The sequence below is a fragment of the Ipomoea nil genome, unplaced genomic scaffold (genome assembly GCF_001879475.1).
Source record: "Ipomoea nil cultivar Tokyo-kokei standard unplaced genomic scaffold, Asagao_1.1 scaffold0268, whole genome shotgun sequence".
NCBI classification, from domain to species: domain Eukaryota; kingdom Viridiplantae; phylum Streptophyta; class Magnoliopsida; order Solanales; family Convolvulaceae; genus Ipomoea; species Ipomoea nil.
Genome location: NW_017616696.1, coordinates 6888579 through 6916342, shown reverse-complemented (window position 1 = coordinate 6916342; position 27764 = coordinate 6888579). Strand labels below are relative to the sequence as shown.

The 27764-nt window shown below is 44.2% G+C and overlaps 3 protein-coding genes across 3 annotated transcripts; 2 read left to right on the top strand and 1 right to left on the bottom strand.

Moving 5' to 3' along the window:
• Positions 1-12158: 12158 nt before the first annotated feature.
• LOC109151177 (zeatin O-glucosyltransferase-like) lies at positions 12159-13638 on the bottom strand. Its single transcript, XM_019299099.1, has one exon. The coding sequence runs from the start codon at positions 13603-13605 to the stop codon at positions 12214-12216; it is 1392 nt and encodes a 463-aa protein (XP_019154644.1). The 5' UTR covers positions 13606-13638; the 3' UTR covers positions 12159-12213.
• Positions 13639-18684: 5046 nt separating this feature from the next.
• On the top strand, positions 18685-20710 carry LOC109151171 (zeatin O-glucosyltransferase-like). Its single transcript, XM_019299092.1, has 2 exons — positions 18685-20183; positions 20692-20710. Exon 1 carries the CDS (start codon positions 18745-18747, stop codon positions 20146-20148), a length of 1404 nt encoding a protein of 467 aa, XP_019154637.1. The 5' UTR covers positions 18685-18744; the 3' UTR covers positions 20149-20183; positions 20692-20710.
• Positions 20711-24753: 4043 nt separating this feature from the next.
• On the top strand, positions 24754-26445 carry LOC109151162 (zeatin O-glucosyltransferase-like). The gene is made up of 2 exons (XM_019299083.1): positions 24754-26238; positions 26358-26445. The coding sequence occupies exon 1, from the start codon at positions 24820-24822 to the stop codon at positions 26221-26223; it is 1404 nt and encodes a 467-aa protein (XP_019154628.1). The 5' UTR covers positions 24754-24819; the 3' UTR covers positions 26224-26238; positions 26358-26445.
• Positions 26446-27764: the final 1319 nt, after the last annotated feature.

Sequence of the window (27764 nt, the reverse complement as noted above, 5' to 3'; positions counted from 1 at the left end):
TTTTTTAGGAGCATTTTCATATTCCTTGTTTGTAATAAGCTCCTTGCTGCTTGTACCCTCTTTTCCATAATAATAATAAAAGCGCTATTTTCGTCTTGCCTTATGTTTTGTCGTGTTTTGTTGCGTACCCACCCGGACGACTGGTCAAGGAGTCGGTCACATCTTCAGGTTCTTTTCAGTCTGACACCTGCAAGATTCCCCATAGCTCGGGTAAATCCAATCTTTTCTATGTTGGCGTGCGAATCTTGCTCTTCCCGGGCGGATCTGATGGAAACTAATCTCTGACAAAGATTCTCATCATCCGTCCAATCCGGCTCAGTTATGCCAGTCTCTTCCGTAATTATCACCTAGATATTCGCCTTCCCTGGGCTATATAAAGACCCTTCACAGTTGATGCAAATCGCAACACTCTTCATGTTGCGAAAGCTCGGCGCTATGAGTTACAGGGATGGTGATCGCCGCTGGTCCATTCGCAACAAGGAGCATGCTCGACTGGAGCAGTTGAGGCAGAAAAGGCTGGCTAACGGAGGTCGTCTGGTGGGCGACTCGGCTTCAGACCCCATCGTGGTGCCTCCGGACATGCTGGACCTGATGTGTAGGGAGTCTATCGATGTGGAGATGGAGCCTGTGGTGGAGGATCCCGGACCAGAGGTCGGGAATCCTGCTCCCGAGGAGGAAGAGGTGTGGGAGGTTCCTCCGCTTTTTGGCGCTGCCATGTCGCCGAGCGCTCTGGAGAGGCCTTTACAGATAATTGACGATGGGAAGCCGGCCGTGTATCTGGACGAGATGCCAGAGCCTGAGCCGAGTCCTCTACCATTCCGTCCCCAATACTTTCTAGAGGGTCCTCCGGCTGCCCGCTCGTCGACAGAGAAGGAAGCCAAGCCATGACTCTGTTTTTCTCTTGTAGTTTGCACCGGCCGAGTTCTGGGCCTTGTAATCTTCGTATTGGTTTAAATAAACAGTGTGCTTTTCTATCCGACCCCGCAATTTCTTACTATTTTGTCGCCCGACCTCGGATCTATGAGACTGACCCCTAGTCTTGCTATGGCGAGATCCTCCTGCCGAGGGAGTCGCCGAGTCTGATCGCCGACCCCGCGACCGGAATTCCTTCGTGAGCTCGGCCGATATCATTTGATGAGCCGGGTTCTACCGGGTTGCTTCTAGAAGCTTCCAGCTCGTATCTCGTGGGCTCAGAGGCCATGGCCCACTACGGGCTTCCGGCTTAGCAGGCCGGGTCACGTGACGTTCGACCCTAGCCTAGGGCAGACGCGCCGTCTGTGAGCTAACCCTAGACCTGAACCGTCGCCCCGCCTTTTGAGGCATTAAATGCGGCGTCCCTTCACGTCTCGTCACCTCCAGCCCCTCCAACTAGAAGGTGGCACGTGGCCGCCCTTTGAAATTCCTACCCTTCAAATAGCCACTTCGTCTCTCTTTCCACTCTCTTCTCCAGTCTTCCTTTTCAGCTTCAACTTCGAGCTTCTCCAGCCACTCTGTTCCTCCTCCAATTTCCTTCCTGACCTAGGTAATGTCTTCTTCCTCACATTCTTCTTCTTCTCGTCGTTATTCGGTTGACAACACCGAGGCGACCTCTCCCTCTGATTCTTCTCCTTCTTCGTCTTCCTCTTCTCCTCTTCGTCGTATGGAACTTCCGGCGGACGTTCCATTGACGTCTTCCCTCCGTCATATGGAACTTCCCTCGGACGTTCCATCGACATCTTCTCTTCCTCAGACCCCCTCTTCTTCGGGGGCGGTTACTCCGCTGAGTCCCGCTCCTCTAACGACGGTGGCGGCTCTGCCGGGTGGCGTTATACGGCCGCGGGGCAAGTTCGATCCAATCGTCCGCCCCTCCGGGCCGCCGTCCGTCGCTACTGCGGCGGATCTGGAGATGGCCCAGTACCTTCTTGGGCCCTCGGCCGTAGTCCTTGCCCCGGAGGGCCGGCAAATTTACGACCCACCCGAGGGTTGTGTCGGTATTCACCTACACTCGGTTGCCTTTGGCTTCCGAGTTCCTCCATGTCCTTTTCTCTCTCTTTTTTACCGCCATTATAACTTGGTTCCGGGCCAATTAGTGCCCAATTCTCACCGACTCCTTACTTGCTTCATCAATCTCTGCCACTGGTGGTTGTGCGAGCCGGACCTCGACCTGTTCCGGTATCTTTTTACCGTAAACAAGGTTGGCTCGCACTCGCCGGGCTTTGTTCAAGTCGCCGCTCGCCCGGGGCGACAGCTTTTCGAGGGGCTGTCCGATTCCATCAAGGATTGGAAGCTCCTTTATTTCTTCGTCCGCCCTGCCCTTTCTTCTTTTACTTTTCCGACCCTGTGGCCGGCCGCTCTGTTCAAGTCTTGTCCTCGACGTTCCGTTCCCTCCGATGATGCGGTCTTGGGCGGCGAGTTCTTGAAGGGCTTCGGGCCGTACTCCGTCAAGTACTGGTCCCGAGTCCGGGCCATGGCTAAGCGTGACTTGCTACCGGAGGGTGCGGCCACCGTAGGTAGTCTTCGTTACCCCTCATTCTTTTCCTATCTCGCCATATTCCGACTCGGAACACCTCATGCTTTCTCTTTCCTTTTTACAGGTCCATACGACTCCGACTCCTCCAGCTCCGACGAGGCGGTTGAACCGACTCCCGAGATGGCAGACAGAGCCGAAAAGATGAGGCGTCGGCTGATCCAACGCTCTTCCGGTACTGCTGCTGCCTCTTCCTCCCTACCGTCTCCGGCTCCCAGGCCGACTCCTCCTCCTCCTCAAAACGTGGTGGATCTGACTCCGTCGCCAGTGGTGTCGCCCACTCGACAGCCACCTCCTCCTCAGACAGAGAGTTCCGGCTCTAAGCGCCCGGCTGTTAAAACTGACGAGTCGGCTCCCAAAAGGATCCGGCTGTGCCATGAGGTAGAGGAGGATGCCCAGATCTGGATGGGCACCTCCTCTGTCCGTAAGTGGTGTGCTAACGTCCTTCTACCTAAGGACGTAGAGGCGACTCATGCTCTGGGGGACGGGTACATCCTCGAGGCCTCACTGCGCCAATCGTACCGCGTAAGTGTTTCCCTCTTGACCTTCCCTTCGTCCTTTCCTTTCATTACCTGACTCGTGTCCGTTTCACAGAACCTCACCTTCCAGATGGAGATAAGTAAGCGGCTGCAGAACTATTTGACCGACATGCGGTCTCTGTCCAACAAGCTGCGTCAGACAGAGGAGGCCTTTGCGGAAGAGCGGGCGAAGCACCTCAAGGTGGTGGAGGTGCACAACTCTGAGATGCTGAGGGTTACTCGTCAGTGGGAGGAGGAGCGAGACAAGGTGGCGACGATTGCTGCGACCTCTGTTGAGGAGTACAAGAAGTCGGCCGCCTTCGAGGCGGAGGTGAAGGCGGCGATAGAGGCTCGCCAAAAAGAGATTGCTAAGGAGTGGCTGTCGACGCCGGATGGTGACGAGTTCCTCCTGGACTTGGGCGAGCGCGACTATCGCCTCGGCTTTCGCGAGGCGCAGACTGAGATCCATTCTGCGTTGCTGGTCCGCGACTCTTCTTTCACTCCCGAGAGCTGGGGCCTCAAGCCCGTGATAGATGCTCTTCCGGCGACTGAAGGACAGTCGGCGACTGGGGATCCGGCAGCTCTTCCGGCAGCCTCTGATCTGGCGACTCTTCCTTCAGCGACACCTCCTGAGCTCGCCGAGTCCTCTCTTCAGGCCGAGGACCCTTCTTCTGTTCCCCTGACTGGACCAACGGCAGGGGCCCAAGTCGAAGGGATTGATGTCGACACCCCCTCCCCCGTAGTTTAGGGCTGTTCTGTTTGGGGATAGCCCCCTTTTGTAAAGGCTGGCCTCCTTTTCGGGCCTTTTTTTAATGAAATTCCCCTTTTCTCTTCCTTTTCGTATTATCTTAAGCTCGACGCTTTGTCCTTTAACCTAGTCTCTCTTAACTACTCACCGAGTCCTTCTGTCGAGGCGACTCTTTAAGGCTTTTCCGCAGGCACGACTAAGGGTCCAGGCCCTTGTTTCCTAACTCTTTCTTGCCGAGTCCCTTGGTCGAGGCGACCCATTAGGCTTTTCTATCTCAGAAACAGTCTAGGGTCAGTGCCCTGTCGTTTCTCTTAATACTCGCCGAGTCCCTCAGTCGAGGCGACTCCCGTAGGCTTTTTCTCGGAAACGTCTAAGGGTCTGGGCCCTTGTTTCCTATCTCTTTCTTGCCGAGTCCCTTGGTCGAGGCGACCCATTAGGCTTTTCTATCTCAGAAACAGTCTAGGGTCAGTGCCCCGTCGTTTCTCTTAATACTCGCCGAGTCCCTCAGTCGAGGCGACTCCTGTAGGCTTTTTCTCGGAAACGTCTAAGGGTCTGGGCCCTTGTTTCCTATCTTTTCTTGCCGAGTCCCTTGGTCGAGGCGACCCATTAGGTTTTTTCTATCTCAGAAACAGTCTAGGGTCAGTGCCCCGTCGTTTCTCTTAATACTCGCCGAGTCCCTCAGTCGAGGCGACTCCTGTAGGCTTTTTCTCGGAAACGTCTAAGGGTCTGGGCCCTTGCTTCCTATCTCTTCTTGCCGAGTCCCTCGGTCGAGGCGACCCATTAGGCTTTTTCTATCTCAGAAACAGTTTAGGGTCAGTGCCCCGTCGTTTCTCTTAATACTCGCCGAGTCCCTCAGTCGAGGCGACTCCTGTAGGCTTTTTCTCGGAAACGTCTAAGGGTCTGGGCCCTTGTTTCCTATCTCTTCTTGCCGGGTCCCTCGGTCGAGGCGACCCATTAGGCTTTTTCTATCTCAGAAACAGTTTAGGGTCAGTGCCCCGTCGTTTCTCTTAATACTCGCCGAGTCCCTCAGTCGAGGCGACTCCTGTAGGCTTTTTCTCGGAAACGTCTAAGGGTCTGGGCCCTTGCTTCCTATCTCTTCTTGCCGAGTCCCTCGGTCGAGGCGACCCATTAGGCTTTTTCTATCCCAGAAACAGTTTAGGGTCAGTGCCCCGTCGTTTCTCTTAATACTCGCCGAGTCCCTCAGTCGAGGCGACTCCTGTAGGCTTTTTCTCGGAAACGTCTAAGGGTCTGGGCCCTTGTTTCCTATCTCTTCTTGCCGAGTTCCTCGGTCGAGGCGACCCATTAGGCTTTTTCTATCTCAGAAATAGTCTAGGGTCAGTGCCCCGTCGTTTCTTTTAATACTCGCCGAGTCCCTCAGTCGAGGCGACTCCTGTAGGCTTTTTCTCGGAAACGTCTAAGGGTCTGGGCCCTTGTTTCCTATCTTTTCTTGCCGAGTCCCTGGGACGATTAACTATAACCCATGTGCTTTATTTAGATTTTTGGAATCCCTGAGCACGTACACGGCCTATCCTTTTCTACTGATAGAACCTTCTCAAATGGGTGACATTCCATATGCGATCTATGAGCTTGCCTTCCATAGTCTCTAACTTATAGGTTCCGGCTTGGACCACCGCTGCGATACGGTATGGCCCCTCCCACTTAACCGCAAACTTGCCCCCTTCGGTGGGCTGACTGGCCTGTCGATCGCGTAACACGAGGTCGCCAACCTGGAAGGTTCGCGGGCGAGTCCTCCGGTCGCGATATCTTTTCATCGCCCGCTGGTACTCGACCATCCGTGCATTCGCGGCTTCCCTCCTTTCTTCTAGAAAATTTTTCTCGATCCGCAAATTCTCTTCGTTCGCTGCATCCGAGTAGGTGCGAACCCGGTGGGTGGGCTCGACCACTTCGACTGGAACCTTGGCCTCGAAGCCGTATGCGAGCGAGAACGGGCTCTCCCCCGTCGCTCGCCGCTGGGTAGTGCGATAAGCCCATAGGACTCGGTCAAGCTCGTCCGCCCAACTTCCCCGGATGTCTTCGAGCTTCTTCCGGATCCCATCGACCAACGTTCGATTCACATTCTCGACCTGCCCATTGGCTTGTGGGTACGCCACCGAGACCTTGGTATGCTTGATACCGTGTCGGCGGCAGAAATCAGCGAAGGCCTGGCAGTCAAACTGTCGCCCGTTGTCGCTGACGATGTGCTCGGGCAGGCCGAAGCGACATATCACCCTTTTCCATAGAAAACGTCGACATTGGTATTCAGTGATGGTAGCCAGTGGTTCTGCCTCGACCCATTTGGTGAAATAGTCGATAGCCACGACACAAAACTTCAGACCTCCCGGGGCGACGGGCAATGGCCCCAACAAGTCTATTCCCCACTTGGCGAAGGGGATAGCAGTGGTGACCGGTGTATAAAAGGTGGCCGGCCGGGTGTTTTTCCTGGCGAATGCTTGACAGACGCCGCACCTGGACATCCATTCGATGCAGTCTCGCATCATGGTCGGCCAATAATACCCCTGGACGACTAACTTCCGGGCGAGCGTGTGGGCGCCTTGGTGCGCGGCACAAATGCCTCTATGAGCTTCGTCCATTATTTTCTCGGCCTCGGGTCTAAGCAGGCACTTTAGTAAGGGTCCTCCGAACGACTGTTTGTATAGCTGTCCGCCGATGATCTGGAAGGAAGGGGCTTTCCGCCGAACCCTCGCGGCGACTCCCGGGTCTTCCGGTAACTCACCTTTTTCTATGAATCGCCGGATGTCCTCTATCCAGAACATTTCGGGATTTTTCCCTCGATCCCATTCCTCGATATCTACTCGCTGGACTTCCAGTGGTGCCTCTTCAACACTCGGCCGATTTAGCTCCTCCTTCTGGCAAATTTTTATCAGGTGGTCCGGTACCCCTTCCAGGGCAATTTTGGACAATAGGTCGGCTTCCATGTTGTCCGCGCGGGGTATGTACTCTATCTCGTAAGCCCCGAACCCTTTTAACATCTCGACCGCACGCTCTTTGTATAGTACCATCCTCGCATTCTTAGTTTCACACGTACCCGAGATCTGTCCGACTACCAGTCTGGAGTCAGTCTTGATTCGCAGCCGCTCGACTCCCAGGGCCTTGGCGAGTCGGAGGCCGTTTAATACCGCTTCGTACTCGGCCTCATTATTTGATGTCGAGAACCGGTATCTCAGAGCGTAATATAGCCGGAATCCTTCCGGAGTGATGAGCATGACACCGCCTCCACAGTGCTGTCGACTCGATGCTCCGTCCGCGTGCATTTCCCACCACTCGCCTGGGCAGCTCTCCGAGGCGTGTTCTTTTTCTTCCTCACTTGCCGTGCATTCGACCAGGAAGTCGGCCAAGGCTTGACCCTTAATGGAAGGCCGGGGTTGGTACTCAATCCCATACTGAGTCAACTCTACGGCCCACTTTACAAGTCGGCCGGAGGACAAGGGGTTTCTTAGCACGCTTCCGAGCGGCTGGTCTGTCAAAACTCGAACGGTATGGGCTTGGAAATAGGGTGCCAGCTTGCGCACGGTGACTACCAATGCATACGCAATCTTTTCCAGAACGGTGTACCGCGTCTCAGCGGCCTTCAGCGAGCGACTTACGTAATAAACCGGGTGCTGGACTCGCTCCTCCTCTCGGACCAACACCGAACTCACTGCTTTGGCTGAGGCGGCGAGGTACAAGAATAAAGGCTCGCCCACCTGGGGGGTAGACAGCACTGGGGGCGTTGAGAGGTACTGTTTCAACTCCTCGAACGATTGTTGGCATTCGGCAGTCCAAGCGAATCCCTCCTTCTTCTTCATGGCTTCGAAGAAAGGTACGGTCTTATCCGCCGCTTTGCTCAAGAAGCGGCTAAGGGCGGCCAATCGGCCAGTCAGCCGTTGTAGGTCCCTGACGGTTGTAGGAGGCTGCATGTCGATGATGGCCTGTACTTTTTCCGGATTAGGCTCGATGCCTCGTTTGGTGACCATGTAGCCCAAGAATTTGCCACCTTGGACGGTGAACGCGCACTTTTTGGGGTTCAGCCGAAGGTTGTATTTCATCATTACCTTGAAGCAGTCGGCAAGTTCCTCCGCATGCTTATCCTCCTCCCGGCTCTTGACGAGCATATCGTCGACGTACGCAGCCATCGATTTCCCAAGCAGATGTTGGAACAACCGGGCGACCATTCGGGTGTACGTAGCCCCGGCATTTTTAAGTCCGAAGGGCATGACTCGGTAACAGTAAACTCCGTCCGGTGTCAGGAAGGCGGTCTTCTCCTCATCCGCCGGGTGCATAAATATTTGATGGTACCCTCTGAAGGCGTCCATGAAACTCAGTAGCGCCGACCCGGCCGTTTCGTTGACTAACTGGTCGATCCGAGGTAAGGGAAACGGGTCTTTCGGACAAGCCTTATTAAGGTCGGTGTAGTCCACGCACATTCGCCACGCCGGGGGCTTGGGTACGAGGACCACATTGGCCAAACACTCCGGGTACTTAACCTCGCGGATGTGCCCGGCCGCTAGTAGCGTGCCAACTTCCTTCTTCACAAATTCCCTCCGGTCGTTGGCTAGGTATCGTTTCTTCTGTACGACCGGTCGGTGCTCCGGATCTACGGCGAGTTTGTGCGATATGATTGATCGGTCGACGCCAGGCATGTCCTCTGGGCCCCAGGCGAAAACCGTCCGGTGCTCCCGGAACACCTTTACAATTTCTCTTTTCAATGTCTCGGAGAGGCCGACTCCAATTCGGACCCGTTGGTCCGGCCATGCAGAGTCGATCTCGACTTCCTCCAACTCGACAGCAGGCTCTGGGCGAGGTAGTATCGTCTTCTTCGGGGGCCTCTCAGTGATCTCATGGATCTGCATCTCGCGTTTGCCCATCCCTCTGCATGCCTGCAGATAGCAGTCGCGGGCGACCTTTCGGTCACAGCGTACCGTGCCTACTCCATTCGGTGTGCGGAATTTCAGGCAGAGATGCTCAATTGAGATCAAGGCTCCTAAATCCTCAAGACCCGGTCGGCCAAGGATCGCGTTATGCGAGCAGGCCAGGTCTACCACAATAAATTTCATGCTGAGTTTCTGTACGTCCGGGTACGTGCCAATCTCCACTGGGAGTGTGATCGACCCTTCCGCCTCCACCGAGTCCCCTGTGAAGCCGGCGAGGGGAGTTTTGACGGGGTTTAGCTGTTCTCGAGTCAGCCCCATTTTGATGAAGGTTTCTAGATATAGCACGTTGACGCTGCTCCCGGTGTCCACCAGGATTCGCCGAACGACGATGAAGTTGACGTCCATGGCTATAACCAACGCATCTCGATGCGGTATTTCTCCGGCTGGTAAGTCTCTGTCGGTGAACACGATGGGCTCTCGACACACCTTTTTGGAGTTCTCCTCACGCCCGTACACTGTTCCGACGTACAACTGCCGAGCCCAAGCTTTTCTGGTGTTCGCTGAATCGCCACCTTCCGGCCCGCCGACTATCATGTTGATAACCGGTTTTTGGCGCCACTAAGCCTCCTCCTCTTCGAGAACCGGCTGTTTGCCTCGACTGCTTTCGGCAACGGCGACGGGTTCCTCATCCCCTCGACTGCCCGGCCTCCGCCTCCACTGGTTAGGAGGCGGCGTTCCTTGCTGGATGATGCCCTCCATGATCTTCTTTAGGTAGAAGCACTCCTTCGTACTATGGGTATAAGATTTATGATAACGACAATACTTAGCGTTCTTACCCATCTCTTCGTTTGTCGCGCGATCGTCGGTCGGCGGAGGCGGAGGCGGGGCAACCGCTTGTACCTCGTGTACCGGACGCTTGGGAATCGGCCGATAAGCGTGGACCACTGGTCGGTCGTACGGCCGTCTAACTTCGGGTCGCCGAGCCACGTCCGGGCGCCTTTCTTTGGCTTCCGCTCGCGTTCTCTTTCCGCTGGCAGATCCGCCGACTTCGCGCTGTCGCTTGTGCTTCATAGCCTGCTCCGTATTGGCCCTCTTTTTGGCCATATGAATGGCTTCTGCGTAGGTGGCCGGCCGATTGTCCCTCAGGTCTCGGTACAGCTGGCCGGACCGCAGCGACTCGATGAAGAAGGTGAGCGCCGTCTGGTCCTCGACCTCTTCTGTGGACTGGATTTCTTTCTGCCAGCGGGCCAGATAGGTTTTCAAAGATTCGCCTTCGTCTTGACGGATGTCACCCAAGTGGGTTAGGTCCTTTTGTGGCTTAATATTAGCGGCGTAATGGCTCATGAAGCGGTCTGCCAGCTCTTCAAAATTGTGAATCGACCCTGAGGGCTGCGCCACCAGCCACCTTTGTGCTGACCCCTTCAACGTGGGTAAGAAAGCACGACACATGACCGGGTCTCGTACCCCCAAAACCTGCATCTTGGCCTGATAGCTCAGCAAATGCTCGCGGGGATCCCCAGTTCCATCGAACGTGGCTTGTTCCGGGAACTTGAAGTCACTCGGTATCTTAAAAGCCATAACCTCGTCTGAGAAGGGTAAGGCGGTCAGCAACGTACGTCCTGGGGATTTGGCTTTTCCCTCCATCCGTTCTTTCAGATTTCGCACCTCCTGTACTAGGTTAGCCACTTCGACCCTCTCCCGGGTGCGATTTCCCGTGGATTCCGTGCTTTCGCCGACTTCAGACTCAGCCGGTTGGACGGGGTTGCGGGGAGGTTGCTCCACGCGACGAGTCTCAGTCCTGGCTCTTTTGGTTCGGCTCTTCTCTCGTGCAGCTTGTCGGTCGCGGGCGGCTAACGGGGCACGACTGGGCTCCTTCTGGCCTAATCGTTCCCTTGCCGACCGACGCCCAACGCTGGGACCTATCCGGGAATGAACGGATTGTACCGGTTGGCTTTCAGCCCGTCGGCTCAATTGCCGGTTGTCGGGCCTCTGAGGCGGTTGCAACTCGCGTTGCGGCTGGCGAGTGATGGACTGTTCTCTCACTCCTAGGCTCGCTTCGGCGCAGGCGCGCCCGATTGCGCGTAACTGCTCCGGGGTGAGCAGCACCTGAGGTAATTGCGGGTTTATCTGCGGCGTCGGCGGCGGTGTCGTCTCGTTTTCTTGGCTCCGAGCATTTCTCCTATTCAGCTGGCTTCTCAGGTCGGCCTCCCGTCCGTTGTCGTGACGGCTCGACTGTTCCTCGCTTCCCGCCATGTCTGGAGTTTTCCTGATTCGACTGTTGTTCCTCGGACTCGCCTCACTCAAGAGGACACGTGACTCTTCGTTTAAATCCCCACAGACGGCGCCAGTGATGGTTTTAGGGTTTTCGGGCCCAAGGAGGTCCAACACAACCTTTGGTCGGAGGATACACCTCTCAATAATATATATGTCTAACTCAGAGATAATGTTAGTGCTCGGAAATTCTTTGTTCTCCTCCCCTTTTACAAAAATGGAGGAGCCTTTATATAGTGGCTCCTCTTCTGCCGACTTGAAGGCCCTTAATGGCCGACTTCAAGGCTAATCAAGATATGGAGCCGTTGGACGCTATTACTCGGTTGACCAACGGCTCTCCTAGGCTTGTAACAGCCCGACCGGGTCCTGTCTTCAATGCTTCAACGGCTCTCTTTTAAAGGAACCCCTTTAATGCCCTCAACGGCTCCTCGAGCCGGGTCCTTTCCTGGGCTTGGGCCTTGGCCGACTCCTGGACTCGACCTGACTGCTCTTTGGGCCCCTCTCGATGCTGGCCCACTTCTATTTTCTTTGGGCCCCCATCTCTTGGGCCGGGGTCCTTACCCCATCATATATATCCACACCGGTTATTGATACTTTGTTTTGACTTATGACAGATTGGAGTTTAAAAAATAAAAATTAAAATTAATTGGTGGAGTTAAACGGTGCCACTAACGTCACTGTTTCATTATAACAATAAAGTATCATTTTAATTATACTACAATTTCATTTAACAATATACGTTGTTGAATAAACTATGTTTTTTAGTTTCATTTTCTACACACACTAGTTTCATTATAGCAACACTGAAGTATCATTTTAATTCTACTACAGTTTCATTTGACGATCATGGTCCACCTAACACTATTCACCATAGTCCACAGTATAACAACTGGTTCAAATGTGTATTATAATAATGTGATTTGATTTAGTGATGCACATGCAATGTGTTCTGATCTTCTACATACTGTAGGATCATTGATGCTGGAAATGGACTTTTCAATACAATATATTAATTCTTAATTTATTTGAGGTAAATTCAATGCACTAATCGTAATCACATTACGAATTGAATCCCTAACCAAAGTAGCTTATTAGCCTGTTTTATTAATTTGAGTTAGTCTGAACAATCTAGACTAATTCACCTATAATCCTTTACTAGAGAGTCATAAACTGGATTGACACCATGCATAATTTTTCCTCCTCATCCAAAAAAAAAAAAAAAAAAAAACAACAACAAAAACAAAAACAAAAATCAGACAGAAAATAATAAGATTAAAACACAACATTATATTTTCATGGCTACTCTCTGGTGATATGAGAAATGAAGGAATCCATTTCCGTGGGAGTAGCGCCGCCGTCCATGATGGCGCCTCTTATTTCTTTCGCTCTTCTCCTCATCTCGTCTCCTTCGGGGGAAGCCATCAATCTCTTGACAGCGTCCGCGATTCTCTGCGAACTAACCACTTCTTGGCTGGTACAGTCGTCAACTTCGACGCCGGTTTTCAGCACCTTGGTGATTAGCGCGGCGTTCCACGGCTGCTCCGAGTGTATCGGCCACGTCGCGAACGGGAGTCCCATTGAAATGGCTTCCATACTGGAGTTCCACCCGCAGTGGCTCATGAACCCACCTGTTGAAGGGTGGGCGAGAATGTCCAGTTGCGGCGCCCAATCTCTCACGACCATTCCCCTGCCCTCGATTTCATCTTCGTATCCTTCCGGCAGATAGGCTCGCTTTTCATCTCCGGTGAAGACGTCTCCCTTGTCCCCCTCTTTTAGCACCCAGATGAATTTCTGCTCGCTTTTCGCCAGCCCAATCGCAAGCTCCTTGTTCTGTTCGTCGGAAAATGTAGTTGTGGACCCAAACGCAACAAAAATCACGGAATTTTCTTCCTGTTTGTCAAGCCAGGTCAGACATTTATGGCGCGTGCCGGGATCTTTATTCTCCGGTAGGATCACCGGATTGAATGGCCCGATTGCCCATAGCTGGCCTGTTCCGGCTGACGGATCTTTAGCCAGTAAGTCCAGGAAAGCTCCTTCGATCACCCTGCAAGTGTTGAAGAGGGTTCCGGAGTTGAACTTCAAGGCTTCAATCTGAATCTTGCCAAATTCTATGACTCCTGGAGTCACAAGGGACTCAATCTTCCCAAATTCCTTTAAAATCTCAGCTTCCGGCGGCAATGGCGGCCTCTGCAGACTTAGCCAGTGGAAATTGTAAATTGAGATAGCCGAAATGGACTGGAAGGAGTAAGACTCGGCGTTTGGTATCGAAGGAATGTCTTGAACATTGGAAGCCATCATAGAATCATAAATCACGACGACTCGCCTTGCTTTCTTGGAGAGATCTGAAAGGAATTGGCGGAGGGGCTCGCGGAGGAGCAAGGCGGCGTTGAAGGCCGGCACGATCTGCGAGGGGTACCTGGTTTTAGGGTCGGGGGCGGGGGTTTCGAAAGAAGGCGTTGGGAATTCATGGAAATGAAGGTTGGAAACGGAGAGAGGATCCCATCCTTGGATTCGGTGCTTGGCCTGGCGGATATGAAGGGCGGCGCCGGTGTAAAATACGGGTATGTTGTAAGAAGTGACTAGGCGGGAGAGGTGGAGTAACTGGTTGAGATGGCCCTGCGCCGGCAGAGGCACCATTACTACCACCACCTCTGCTCCGATGCCATTGTTTTGGGTTATATCGCCGGCCATCTTCCCGGATTTGGAATGCTCTAATGATTATTGAAGCCTTCTGGGGTGGTTCTTATATTGGACCAATGTGGGCAACTCCAACACCCGAATATCAATTTTAAGGGTTATACTATATGTATTCTGAGATCCTACTTTCTCAATTATAGGCCGGTTCTAATAAGTTAATTTTTTGTGGGTCTCAATATAAGCATCTACATCAAGATTTTGTATATAAAGTAGAAAAAGAGAATACACATAACATTTTTCCTATATTTAATTTGTAGGGAAAAAATGTCAAATAGGCCTTCAAACTATTGCTCAAAAGTCAATTAACCTCTCCAACTTTCCAAAGAAGCAATAACACCCATAAATAATGCATTTTGATGCAATGAAGCCCAAATACAAGTAAATGGATCGTTATGATGTGCATCCGTATGCACCATGCATGGTGCACACGGATGCAAAAACGACGTCGTTTTATTAAAAACCCGCATCCCACTTAAAAAAAAAAATCAGTTTTGATTCCCCTCAACAGCATTATGTTGTTCATTCATTCTGGAATTTTAGTTCATAGATTCTGGAATTTTAGTTCATAGATTATGGAATTTTAGTTTATAGATTTTGGAATTTTAGTTCATTGATTATGGATATTTAGACGTGAATCGAAACTGATTTTTTTTCATTCATGCTGGATATTTAGTTCATTCATTATGGATATTTAGTTCATTCATTATGGATTTTTAGTTCATAGATTCTGGAATTTTAGTTCATAGATTCTGGAATTTTAGTTCATCGATTCTGGAATTTTAGTTCATTGATTCTGGATATATAATTCAAATTAAGCACAATATAATGTTGTTGTTGGGAATCGAAACTGATTTTTTTTTTTAAGTGAGACGCGCATTTTTAATAAACGACACCGTTTTTGTATCCGTATGCACCATGCATGGTGCATACAAATGCACACCATAATTTGCCCAGGTAAATGACTTGCTATCATAGGTCATTGCAGATCCAGCCACTTTCCGGCACATTTTCAGGCAAAAAATGATCGGCGAACGGTCGCCGATCACGGAGAAAGAGACCCCTCACAGTGGTCACCTTCTCGCCAGAGAAGGCAACCCAAATCTGGGTTGCCTTCTCTGAGAGGGGTCGCCGATCACTTTTTTTGTCTGAAAATATGTCGGAAAGTACGTGGCTAGATCTGCAATAACCTATGATAGCAGGTCATTTACCTGTATTTAGGCTTCATTGCATCAAAATGCATTATTTATGGGTGTAATTGCTTCCTTAAAAAATTGGAGTGACAAATTGACTTTTGAGCAATAATTTGAGGGCGTATTTGATCATTTTTCTTAATTTGTATTTATTTCTAAAATAAGAAACCTGGCCATATATCTTAGGCGTGCACCGAATAAACCTGACATTGTGATTGTAGTTTTAATTTTGAGCACTACAGCATGTGTAATTTCCATCTTTATTCATGTGAATGAAGTTATTTTGGTCAGTAACCTAAACAACACTACTACAAAAATGGCAAAATGTAACTTTAGTTTGGATTTTTTGGACAAAAATCTAAGTAACATTCAACAAGTTACTACTACACATTAGATATGATCTCCGATGGATGGCTCACTGGGTTTTGGATGAAAAATACAACATTTGTTGGGGGATTATGATATTTGAATTGTAATGTGAGAATTGAAAATGATAATTAAAAGGAATACTTATAGTATTCAAATGTTATTAAATTATTATCGATTATATTACAATTTAGGTTAAGCACCTTGTGCTTAGATGACACCCGGGTTAAACTTTCATATGAGAGGTTGTGAGTTCGAGCTTCAGTGAAGGCGACTCTTCGTTCTTTAGTAGGTCGAGTTATTATAGAGTAGTAGCATTTGAAAAAAAAAAAATATATTACAATTTAGGCTAGAAACATATGTGGATTATTTTTATGTTTAAAATATCTATATTTGTCAAAATATGGACTAAATATGCCGTGCACCTTAGTAACTTATTAGGGTGTACTATTATAACACTATATTAATTACAAATAAAAATTAAAACTATATTTTTAAAGATTTATAATGAACAAAATTAGTAATCACTACCTCCAAGCGAATATAAAATGCAATACAAGGATCCTCCCATTATTGGTTCCGAAAACCCTTGAAAGATAAACATCAAATGCTATCGCCTTCATCCACAGGCCTAGCTTGTTTTCTTGTTTTACTTGGCGGCCAAGGTGTGTGTGTATATATATATATATATATATATATATATATATATATATATATATATATATATATAGCTTGGCTGACAAGAACTGAAAACAAACTTTAGGATTTTTAAATTTGGGGTTTTATGAAGGATAAGCTTTAAAAAAAAAATAGAAAAAGACATGGAGGCAATTTTATTCAAGTATATATATATAAAGATGAGACTAATATAGCTTTCAAAAAAAAAAAAAAAAAAAGATGAGTAATATATGAAGTTCTAGACTTTGGAAGAAAAAAGAAAAAAACGCCATAGCATTTTTGTAAATAAATAAAAATTTAAAGAATACGGATAAAATAGGTCATTGAATTGCACACAATAATACAATTAGACTACTATACTTAAAAAATTACAGTTGAATTCCTAAACTAAAATTTCATGCAATTAGTTCAATTTGTAAATTTTTTAGGTTTCTAGCAGGTCACCTTTAATTTAAAATATTTTTTTAAATAATTATTTTAAATTAGGGGCGACTTGTTAGAAATATGAAAACCTATCAATTAGGCTAATAGATTAAGAATTTAATTGTAACTTTTTTAAGATTCAGTGGCATTATTGCAAGTGGTTGAATTATTTATCTATTTTTTAAAAATAAAATTTCTTGGAAATGCTTAAATTGGCACTACTGAGTACAGAGTATATTTTATTTTATTTTTATATGAAAATGTAAACCAATATTTATTAATTTATTTATGAAATTTGTGATTTACTATAAATGACTTGTAGGGTGCGCAACTGCGCACGTTTGCGGCATTTGTTGGCTGTAGTGATGGTAAGTGGCGGTGCCGAGTTTGTTGACTGTTGGGTATTAATTCAAATCAAATATAAATAAGGATGTAAAAGACATTTTTTGTTTTAGACTTACAGGTGGAATAGATCATTTTAGTTTTTTATAACAAAAAATCAGATAATTTATGGATATTTTTATTGTGACGAGGACAAGTTTAAATTTTCATCACTCTTCCCATTAGATGTTCCATTAAAGTAGAAGTATTTGTGTCTTTTCATCATACCTCCTCTTTATTCCCAATCTTGTGTCTTCATTACAGATTGACAAAGAAGAAATTGAACAAATAATGTAATTGATATGGAGTAGTTTTTTAAAAGATTATGCTGACCATAAATCAAGTTAATAGAGAAAAAATAGAAATAGAAAAATACTACGGAGTACTCGGTATTAAATTAATATGACACAAGACCTTTGGAATAAAATATTTGAGTTGCAATTGAATAATTAATTACAAGATAATAAACCCAACTTTAATGGCTGGATATGTCAGCCCTACCTACTCATTGATTATGGGCTGACTAATTGATTTGGAGGAGAAGTCAAAGTAATCGTTATGCTGTGTAACTGTGTAACGTGAAAACGATTTTAAAACTGTTCATAATTATTATATTAATTTTATTTTTTTTCATAATTTTTTTTATCAATTTTCAATTATTGATCTACTCAAATGAAAATGTATAAACGCTAATTTTTAAAAAAAATACTTTTATATTTTTAAAATGTAAATTTAACGTTAAAAATTCAACAGTAGAGCCTATTGGGAGTCTATTAACACAATTGTAGTACCATTTTGTTTCTATCAAACTTATAACACCAAATTATTATTATTTTTTTCTTTGGCTGAACGTAATTGATGCTATTTTTGCGAGATTAAAATTTACTTGGGTTTGTCAATGGTTGACTGCCGTGTTGGTCAGAGGTGCTGCCTGCCGCTGCTGCTATAGGACCCATGTGCATCAATAATATAATCTCGAAAATTAGTTCATCTATGATCTACCTCAGATTTCGGAAATGTGTCATCAATTCTGAATCACAACCCATTATGACATTAATTAATACTCATTTTCGAGCTTTTGGTGTTTGCATCCAAATGTATTCTTCTTTCACTTCTCACTGCTTCAATTCTCTCATCACCAGAGATTATGTCCAACTGTTTTTTTTTTTTTTTTTTTTCACTAAACAATTTTTATTTAAGAAAACAAATGAATTAAGAATTAAATTACCATAACAAGTCAAATTTCAATTATTGCACTTCTTTCTCCTGTGAGAGATATGAAAGAGATTATAGAGCAAAATATTAATTATATTTTGAGATTGTATATAACTCTGATCTTTACGTGATCTATGAAAATGAAAACAAATTCTAAGTCAATGAGTTATTGTGGTTTATCTCTTTTCGCATGTCTTGTTGGATTAGGACATGGGGCTCTTAGGATGGGGGATCATCATCTTGGAGAAGAATATATGAAAGAGATTATAGAGTAAAATATTAAGAGAAAATGGTCAAATAGGTCCTTAAATTTTACACTAAAAGTCAATTAAGCACTTACACTTTTAAAAAGTACAATTAAACATTCAAACATGTCAAATTGAGACAATGAAACACAAGAACCGGTTAATGACCTGTTATTACAAGTCATTTCAGTTCAGGCAAAAATTCGACAACCGGCAACGGATCGACAGTCGTCGGTCTCCATCTACCAGAGAAGGCGACCAATTGGCCGACTTCCATCGGGGAAGGAGACCCGTGCTCGGCGGAAGGAGGCCAGTTGGTCGCCTTCTCCGGTAGATGACCCATCTACCGGCGACGGTTCGATTGTCGCTAATCACACGATTTTCGTCAAAACTTCACCAAATTTTTGACATGTTTGAGGGTTAAATTGCATTTTTAAAAAGTTTAAATGCATAATTGACCTTTTGTGTAAAGTTTAAAGATCTATTTGATATTTTTCTTAAATATTAATTATATATTGAGATTATTATATATATTTCCATTACGTGTTGAAAATAAAGACAAAATAAAAATGAATATTGTTATAAAGACCTATCCCGAGGCCGAGGCTTGTTAGAGCAAATCCAAATCTTTTAAGATGGGAGAGCAGAGTAGCCAAAACTGCGGCATAGGAGCAGAGGTGGTGGTAGTGATGGTGCCTCTGCCGGCACAGGGCCATCTCAACCAGCTCCTCCACCTCTCCCGCCTTATCACTTCCTACAACTTACCCGTATATTACACCGGAGCCGCCACTCATCTCCGGCAGGCCAAGCTCCGACTCCAAGGATGGGATCCTCTCTCCCTTTCCAAACTTCATTTCCATGAATTCCCAACACCATCTTTCCAATCCCCTGACCCAGACACCAAAATCAAGTCACCCTCCCAGCTAGCGCCGTCCTTCCACGCCGCCATGCTCCTCCGTGACCCCCTCCGCGACTTCCTCTCGGATCTCTCCAAAAACACAAGGAGAGTTGTTGTGCTTTATGATTATTTGATGTCCTGGAATGTTCAAGACATTCCTTCCATACCAAACGCGGAGTCTTATGCCTTCCATAGCGCTTCGGCTTTCTCTATGTACTCCTTCATCTGGGAAATTATGCAGAAGCCGCCTCTGCCGCCGGAAGCTCAAGTACTGAAAGATCTCCCAAATCTTGAAGCTTGTATGCCTCCGGAGCTGGTTGAATACGGCAAGCTTCAAAATGAAGCCTTGATGTTCAATTCCGGAGCCCTTTTCAATTCTTGCAGGATGGTTGAAGGAGCATTCCTCGACTTACTTGCTAAAGAACCCATACTCAGAGCAAGCCAGCAATGGGCTATTGGACCATTCAATCCGGTAACCCTCCCGGAAAATAAAGATTCCGGTATGCGCCACAAATGCCTGGCCTGGCTCGACAAACAAGAACAAAATTCTGTGATTCTCGTTTCATTCGGGTCTTCAACTTCATTATCTGAGGAACAGATCAATGAGATCGCGATTGGGCTAGGGGAGAGCGAGCAGAAGTTCATTTGGGTACTAAGAGAGGCAGATAAAGGAGACGTTTTCGTTGGAGAAGCAAGGAGAGCCGAGCTGCCTGAAGGATACGAAGAAGGAATCAAAGGCAAGGGAATGGTGGTGAGAGATTGGGCGCCGCAACTGGAAATTCTGGCCCACCCATCAACGGGTGGGTTCATGAGTCATTGCGGATGGAATTCGTGTATGGAAAGCATTTCAATGGGAGTGCCCATAGCGGCGTGGCCTATGCACTCTGAGCAGCCCAGGAACGCCATGCTAATCACCAAGGTGCTGAAAATGGGTGTAGAAGTTGACGATTGTAGCAGCGGAGAAATGGTTAGCTCACACCGAATCGCAGATGGTGTTAAGAGATTAATGGGTTCAAGGGAGGGAGATGAGATGAGAAGAAGAGCAGAAGAACTAAGCCGCAACGTCAAGCTATCAGTCATGGAAGGAGGTGCTACTCGCTTAGAAATGGATTCTTTCATTTCTCACATCACCAGAGAGTAGCGATGAAGGCATCAAATGTACTATTTTTATTTTATTTTGAATCACACAACTTTTGAGATCGTATCACTTTGGTGCACAAATTTAATTTTTTTTTTTCAATTTTGGTGTCAAACTTTTTTATATTTATCTGTTTTGGTCCTTTTAATCAAATTGACGATGAAATATTACCCGTTTTTATAATTTTAGGTGTAAAATCGTCATCTTAAGAAATGATTTTCTATTAAGAGAAATCGTCGAAGCTATAAATCTCATAGATATGTGTCTAGTTTATGCCTGTCTTCCCCATTATTTTCATTTATCAAACACCCATAGATCTAATTTTACAATGGTTTTATTTAGATATTGCAGATTTTTCTTTCGGATGACGGTTTTACACCTAAAAATATAAAAGCTGGCAACATTTCAACGTCAATTTAGCTTAAAGGACCAAAATTGATAAAAATAACAAAGTTAAACACAAAGTTTGAAAATTTTTAAAATTGTGCACCAAAAGAGATAGAATCTTAAAAGTCGTGGAACCAAAAGTGAAAATAATTCTTTTATTTTATACATATTGAATTATTTCCATAATGAATTAAGAATTTCAATATTTTTTTTTTTTTGTTTTTTGCTCTTGTGAGTGGTATGAATTGAATGAGATTACCTATATGCTATAGCAAAATAATAATTATTATACTTTTGATTTTATATAATTAGTTATTAGTTGCGTTACGTGCTGATTTTTTTATTTTTTATTTTTTTGAATTTAAACTATTTAAAAAATAGAACATAGAATTTGTAATTGCAGTTTTAATTTTGAGTTATAGACTTATAGAGTACGTATAATTTTTGTATTTATTCTTGTGAAGGGAATTATTTTGGTAGGTAACCTAAACAACACTACTACAAAAATAACAAACACTTATTTGGTTTGGATTTCTTAGACAAAAATTTAAATACACTCAACAAGTTACTACTACACATTAGAGATGATCTCCATGGATGGCTAAGCTCAATTAATTTTGGATGAAAAATAGAGCATTTGTTGGGAGGTTATGATAATTGTAATGTGAGAATTAAAATTGATTGTTAAAAGAAATACTTACTATTGAAACATTATTTTTTAAGGAATAAAGTTCAAATTGACCACTGAACGTAACTTGAAAATTCAATTAGGTCACTCAACGAAAAAAAGAATATATACAATTAGGCCATTGAACACTCCAAATTTATGCAATGTCACCTAATAGCAGGTTACCTGCTTACGTGGCAGCTGAGTTGACATTTTTAATAATTTTTAAATAATTTTTAATAATAAATTTTTAAATTAAAAAAAAAAAAAAAAAACGACGAGGAAGCCCACCCCCCACCCCCCCCCCCACCCCTCGGAGACGAAAGAGGGGGAAGGAGTGGCCGGCGGCCACCCAGTCGTTTTATTATTATTTTTATTTAATTTTTTTTTCAATTTTTTTTAAATGTATTATTAAAATTTATTAAAAATTATTTAAAATGCCAACTCAGCTATCACGTAAGCAGGTAACCTGTTAAAATTGATGGTAACCTGCTATCCGGTGAAATTGCATACATTTGGAGTGTTTAGTGGCCTAATTGCACATTTTTTGTGTGTTCAGTAACCTAATTGCACCCTTTTTTTTTCGTTCAGTGGTCTAATTGCATTTTCAGGTTACAGTAAGATACTCAAAGGTTCGAACACAAAGGAGCAGAAATAAGATGATGGATAGAGTCAAAAAATTTAAATTTGTTCTCCCCCTCATAACTAAGAGCATGTCTAGCGAAAACATGAGCAACTATTGAAACATTATTAATTTGTCATCGATTACAACTTAGATTAGAAAGACATGTGAATTTTTATGTTTAAAATAACGATTTCTTTAAAAGAAGGATTAAATACACCATCTTAGTAACTAATTAAGATCTACTATTGCAACTTAACATTAATTATGGAAACAATACACATATTTTATAACTTAAGACGGGGCGGGCTAAAAAGTCCACCAAAACACGGGCCTAATGAAGGTCGGCATGTCCCGCACCGTCTTAGGCCCGCAGGCCTTGGCAAAGTCCAACAAATTTAAAAAGTTCTAAATTTAAATAAAAATTAATATCAAAAAGTTAATATGTGTATACTAAAATAATTTGGATAGTTTTATTTTTTGAAAATAAAAACGGCTAAAGTAAATTACTGCAAAATAGCTTAAACAAAGTCAGGAGGGACAGAGTTCCAATACAACGAACTAGCCTGATGAGAAGCTTTAGAAGCAACTAAATTTAACTTTATAGAGACTTAAACGAAAGAACAAATGGTAAACAAAGACATGAGATCCAAGCAATCATTATTCACAAATTCACAATCCCAACATGAGACCTAGGCATGATAGTAGAGGTAGTAAGGTAGCGGTGAAGAGCCGAACAGTCAGTATGTAGAACAACGGTAGCTACTCCACGGTCTTTGAGTCACGAGAGGACCCCTTACAAGCTAGGGATTCGGCCATTAGAGTGTTGGAACAGAACGACAGGTGGCCGTTTGTAGCCGCGAAAAACTCACCATTCGCTATACAAAGCACTGTGCCATGCGTTGTCGTGCAGTAATAACTCCTAATAAATAATCAAATACAAAATTTGTTAATCTATAAGTCAATAATAAATAATTTTAACAATGTACTAATTACTAATACATTTTTTCAATATAAATAAATAAATATACATATATTTATATATATAATTATATAAAATGGTGTGTGTGTGTGTGTGTGTGTGTGTGTATATATATATATATATATATATATATATATATATATATATATATATATATATATATATATATATATATATATATATATATAGGAAGGTTCAAGTGCGACAGTGCACTTAGGTGCGGCGGTGCGGTTAATTGTAGGCCATTAGATTAGATAAATCCAACGAATCACATTCATCAAGGCTTTTCCGATATTTTCGCGCGCGTTCTCACAGTACCCGAACTGCAAGGTTAAAGTCGTCATTGTGCACCAGAATATATCAAATCATAGTGTTGTGTGTTTTATGTTCATTATTGGTGCATTATTAACCTTACTGTGGTGTATTTGAGAATTCGTGTTGGTGCCTTCCCGAGCGGTCAGTGCGACCGCACTGATTGTTATACAAATATACACCATCCATGTTAGAAAATGCACACAAAAAAAAACATGCACAAATTCGATACGCATCACCATAACGCACCACTAGGTATGACTAAAAGCATCATAGAGTGTTCAGAATACACCATTGAGGTGGTGAGTTATATGGTGTATTTTTTGGGTGTGTTGTGTGTTTTTTGGTGTATTTGTGCATTTCATTGTGGTGCTTTTTCCTAACACTATTGGGGGGTGTTTGGTTGGATGGAAAACATTTTCCATGGAAAATATTTTCCTAAAAGTGAAGGAAAATGATGTTTTATGTTGTTTGGTTGGATGGAAAACATTTTCCATTGGAAAAAGTTTTCCTTGAGTATAAGGAAAACAAATTCCTAGCTTTTGTTAGGTATTTTGTTTTCCATGGAAAAGGTTTTCCATGGAAAACTAATATGTCAATTTTACCCTCACCATTATTTATTAATTACTCTTATTATTATATTATTATTATTGTTGTGTAGGGTTATATTTGTCATTATACACATTATTCCTTACCATTCCAAACTCAACCAAACAATGGAATTCATATTCCCAGTAATTTCTTTTCCACCAACCAAACAATGGAATCTATTTTCTTGGAATTTATTTTCCATGGAATTTCAATTCCATTTCCCTTCAAATATTTTCCAGCGAACCAAACGAGCCCTTGGTGTCTTTTGTTAACACTGTTGGTGTATACTGACAAGCGACCGATATAAATAACCACTACAATTACCATAATACCCCCCACTTACCAGGACGCGCTTAAATCTTTAAATCTTCATAAATTAGCCGCTGCCGTTAGATTAAGCAGAATAGACGACGCTAATATGGCCGCACCGCCGCACCTAAAGCCACTGCCGCATATGAGCCTTATTCTATATATATATATATATATATATATATATATATATATATATATATATATATATATATATATATATATATATACTGATATTAATAATGTATACATACTAAGCGGAGCGAGTTAAAAACCTTGTTAAAAAATAGACCATAAAATTCAAAGTCCACACCACTGTTTTGGTATGACAAAATAAATTAGCTCGGCAGACTAAGTCAAATGCCAAAATAAATTAGCTCGGCAGACTAAGCCCGTTTTGACGACATCAGTCAAACATGGTTTTCTTCTTTTATTTGGCGGCCAAGAAATATATATTGCTTGGCAGACAAGAACTGAAAGCAAACTTTGTAGATTTTTTAAATTTGGGATAATTACGTTTCAATTCATTAAGGATAAGTTTCCAAAAAAGTTTGAAAAAGACATGCATGGAGGCAATTTTATTCATAAATCTATTATTAAGTTTATTCATAAGTCTATTATTAAGTTTAAATTTTTGGTGTAAAATTTAAAGATCTATTTCACCATTTTCTCAAATATTAATTATATATTGACATCATATATATTTCCATTACGTGCTGAAAATAAGGAAAAATAAAAATCAATATTGTTATAAAAACCTATTCCGAGCCCGAGGCTTGTTAGAGCAAATCCAAATATTTGAAGATGGGAGATCAGAATAGCCAAAACTGCGGCATAGGAGCAGAGGTGGTGGTAGTGATGGTGCCTCTGCCGGCACAGGGCCATCTCAACCAGCTCCTCCACCTCTCCCGCCTTATCTCTTCCTACAACATACCCGTTTATTACACCGGAGCCGCCACTCATCTCCGCCAGGCCAAGCTCCGAGTCCAGGGATGGGATCTTCTCTCCCTTTCTAAACTTCATTTCCATGAATTCCCAACACCCTCTTTCGAATCCCCTGATCCAGACACCAAATTCAAGCCACCCTCCCAGCTAGCGCCGTCCTTCCACGCCGGCTTGCTCCTCCGTGAACCCCTCCGCGACTTCCTCTCAAATCTCTCCAAAAACACAAGGAGAGTTGTTGTGATTTATGATTCTTGGATGGCTTGGAATGTTCAAGACATTCCTTCCATACCAAACGCGGAGTCTTACGCCTTCCATAGCACTTCGGCTTTCTCTACGTACTCCTTCATCTGGGATATTATGCAGAAGCCGCCTCTGCCGCCGGAAGCTCAAGTACTGAAAGATCTTCCAAATCTTGAAACTTGTATGCGTCCGGAGCTGGTTGAATACGGCAGGCTTCAAAATGAAGCCTTGAAGTTCAATTCCGGAGCCCTTTTCAATTCTTGCAGGATGGTTGAAGGAGCATTCCTCGACTTACTTGCGAAAGACCCCACGCTTAGAGCAAGCCAGCAATGGGCTATTGGACCATTTAATCCGGTAACCCTACCGGAGAATAAAGATTCCGGTATGCGCCACAAATGCCTGGCCTGGCTCGACAAACAAGAACAAAATTCTGTGATTCTCGTTTCATTCGGGTCTTTAACTTACCTATCTGAGGAACAGATCAATGAGATCGCGATTGGGCTAGCGGAGAGCGAGCAGAAGTTCATTTGGGTACTTAGAGAGGCGGATAAAGGAGACGTTTTCGTGGGAGAAGCAAGGAGAGCCGAGCTGCCGGAAGGATACGAAGACGGAATCAACGGCAAGGGAATAGTGGTGAGAGATTGGGCCCCGCAACTGGAAATTCTCTCCCACCCATCAACGGGTGGGTTCATGAGTCACTGCGGATGGAATTCGTGTATGGAAAGCATTTCAATGGGAGTGCCCATAGCGGCGTGGCCTATGCACTCTGAGCAGCCCAGGAACGCCATGCTAATCACCAAGGTGCTGAAAATGGGTGTAGATATTGACGATTGTAGCAGCGGAGAAATGGTTAGCTCACACAGAATCGCAGATGGTGTTAAGAGATTAATGGGTTCAAGGGAAGGAGATGAGATGAGAAGAAGAGCAGAAGAACTAAGCCGCGACGTCAAGCTCTCAGTCATGGAAGGAGGCGCTACTCGCTTAGAAATGGATTCTTTCATTTCTCACATCACCAGAGACTAGTGATCAAGTGTACTATTTTTATTTTATACATTATTGAATGCTTTCCATAATGAATTAAGAATTAAATTGTAATGACAAGTCAAATTTCAATAATTGCCTTTTATTTATTTATTGCATTTCTTCTTCCAAAAAGTTTTTTATTTTATTTTATTTTATACATTATTGAATGGTTTACATAATGAATTAAGAATTAAATTGCCATGACAAGTCAAATTTCAATAATTGCCTTTTATTTATTTATTTATTGATTGGAGTAAATGTCAGCCAAGGTCCTCCGAATTTGTTGGTTTCGCCACTTTTAGTCCTTAACTTTCAAATCGACCTTCCGTGATCCTTCGGATTTCGAATTCGACCTGCCGAAGTCCTTCCGTTAAAATATTCCGACTGAACCTTGAAAAGTAAGGGCAAAACAGTCTTTTTATTGCACCCCAACAATTTATTTTCCTTAGAAATTAGCCCTAATTTTTTTCAATTGCAACTTTTTTCGTTCAATTGCAATTTTTTTCCTCAGAAATTCGTTCAATTGCAATTTTTTCGGTGGATTAGGGCTAATTTCTGAGGGACATGAATTGTTTTGGTTGGGGTTGCAAAAAAAAGGTTGTTTTGCTCTTAATTTTCACGACTCATATGAAATATCTTAACGGAAGGACTAAGGCAGGTTGAATTCGAAACTCGGAGGATCACAGATGGTCGATTTAAAAGTTCAGGACTAAAGGTGGCAAAACCACCAAAATCGGAGTACCTTGGCTGTCATTTACTCTTATTTATTGCATTTCTTCTTTCAAAAAGTTGAACCCCAACCCTAAGGGTCCCCCACACCCCGTCCTGACAGAGCATTTGGGAGGACGTAAATCATGGTAACTCAATGAGTTGCTCTCACACTGCTGCTGGTGAGACTCGATCACTGGTCATTCTTCCAAACTTTCACTTCTATGATCAATTGAGCTGCCCATGCGGGCATTTATTGCATTTTTTGCTCTTGTGAGTGGTATGTATGAGATTACCTATATGATATAGCAAAAAAATAATAAGGATTAAGGTCAAAATTGGCCACTGAACGTAACATGAAATCCAATTAGATCACTAAACGAAAAAGAAAAAAAAAAAAAGATGCAATTATGCCACTGAACACTTCAAATGTATGTAATTTCATATGATACCAGATTACCATCCATTTCATTATGTTGCATGCTTACGTGGATGGTGAGTTGGCCTAATTGTACAAAAAAAAAAAATTCAATAAAAATGAATAAGTATAGTAGATTTGAAGGATATATACGATGATTAAAAAATAAATACACACTGGTCAAAAAAAATTTACCATTGAGTGAATTGAATTTATTATAAAATGAATAATAACTATTTAAAAAAATAAAAAATAAAAAATAAAGCAGCATGGTGGGGGATAAATTGTTCCCATCATGTTGCGCGTCATTCTGGCGTGTGTGACATGCGCCACGCACCATGCAATTGGCGCATATCGCTCACGCGTCATGCACTTTAGGAGACATTTTCCGGAGCAGCCTCTTTCTTTGAAAATT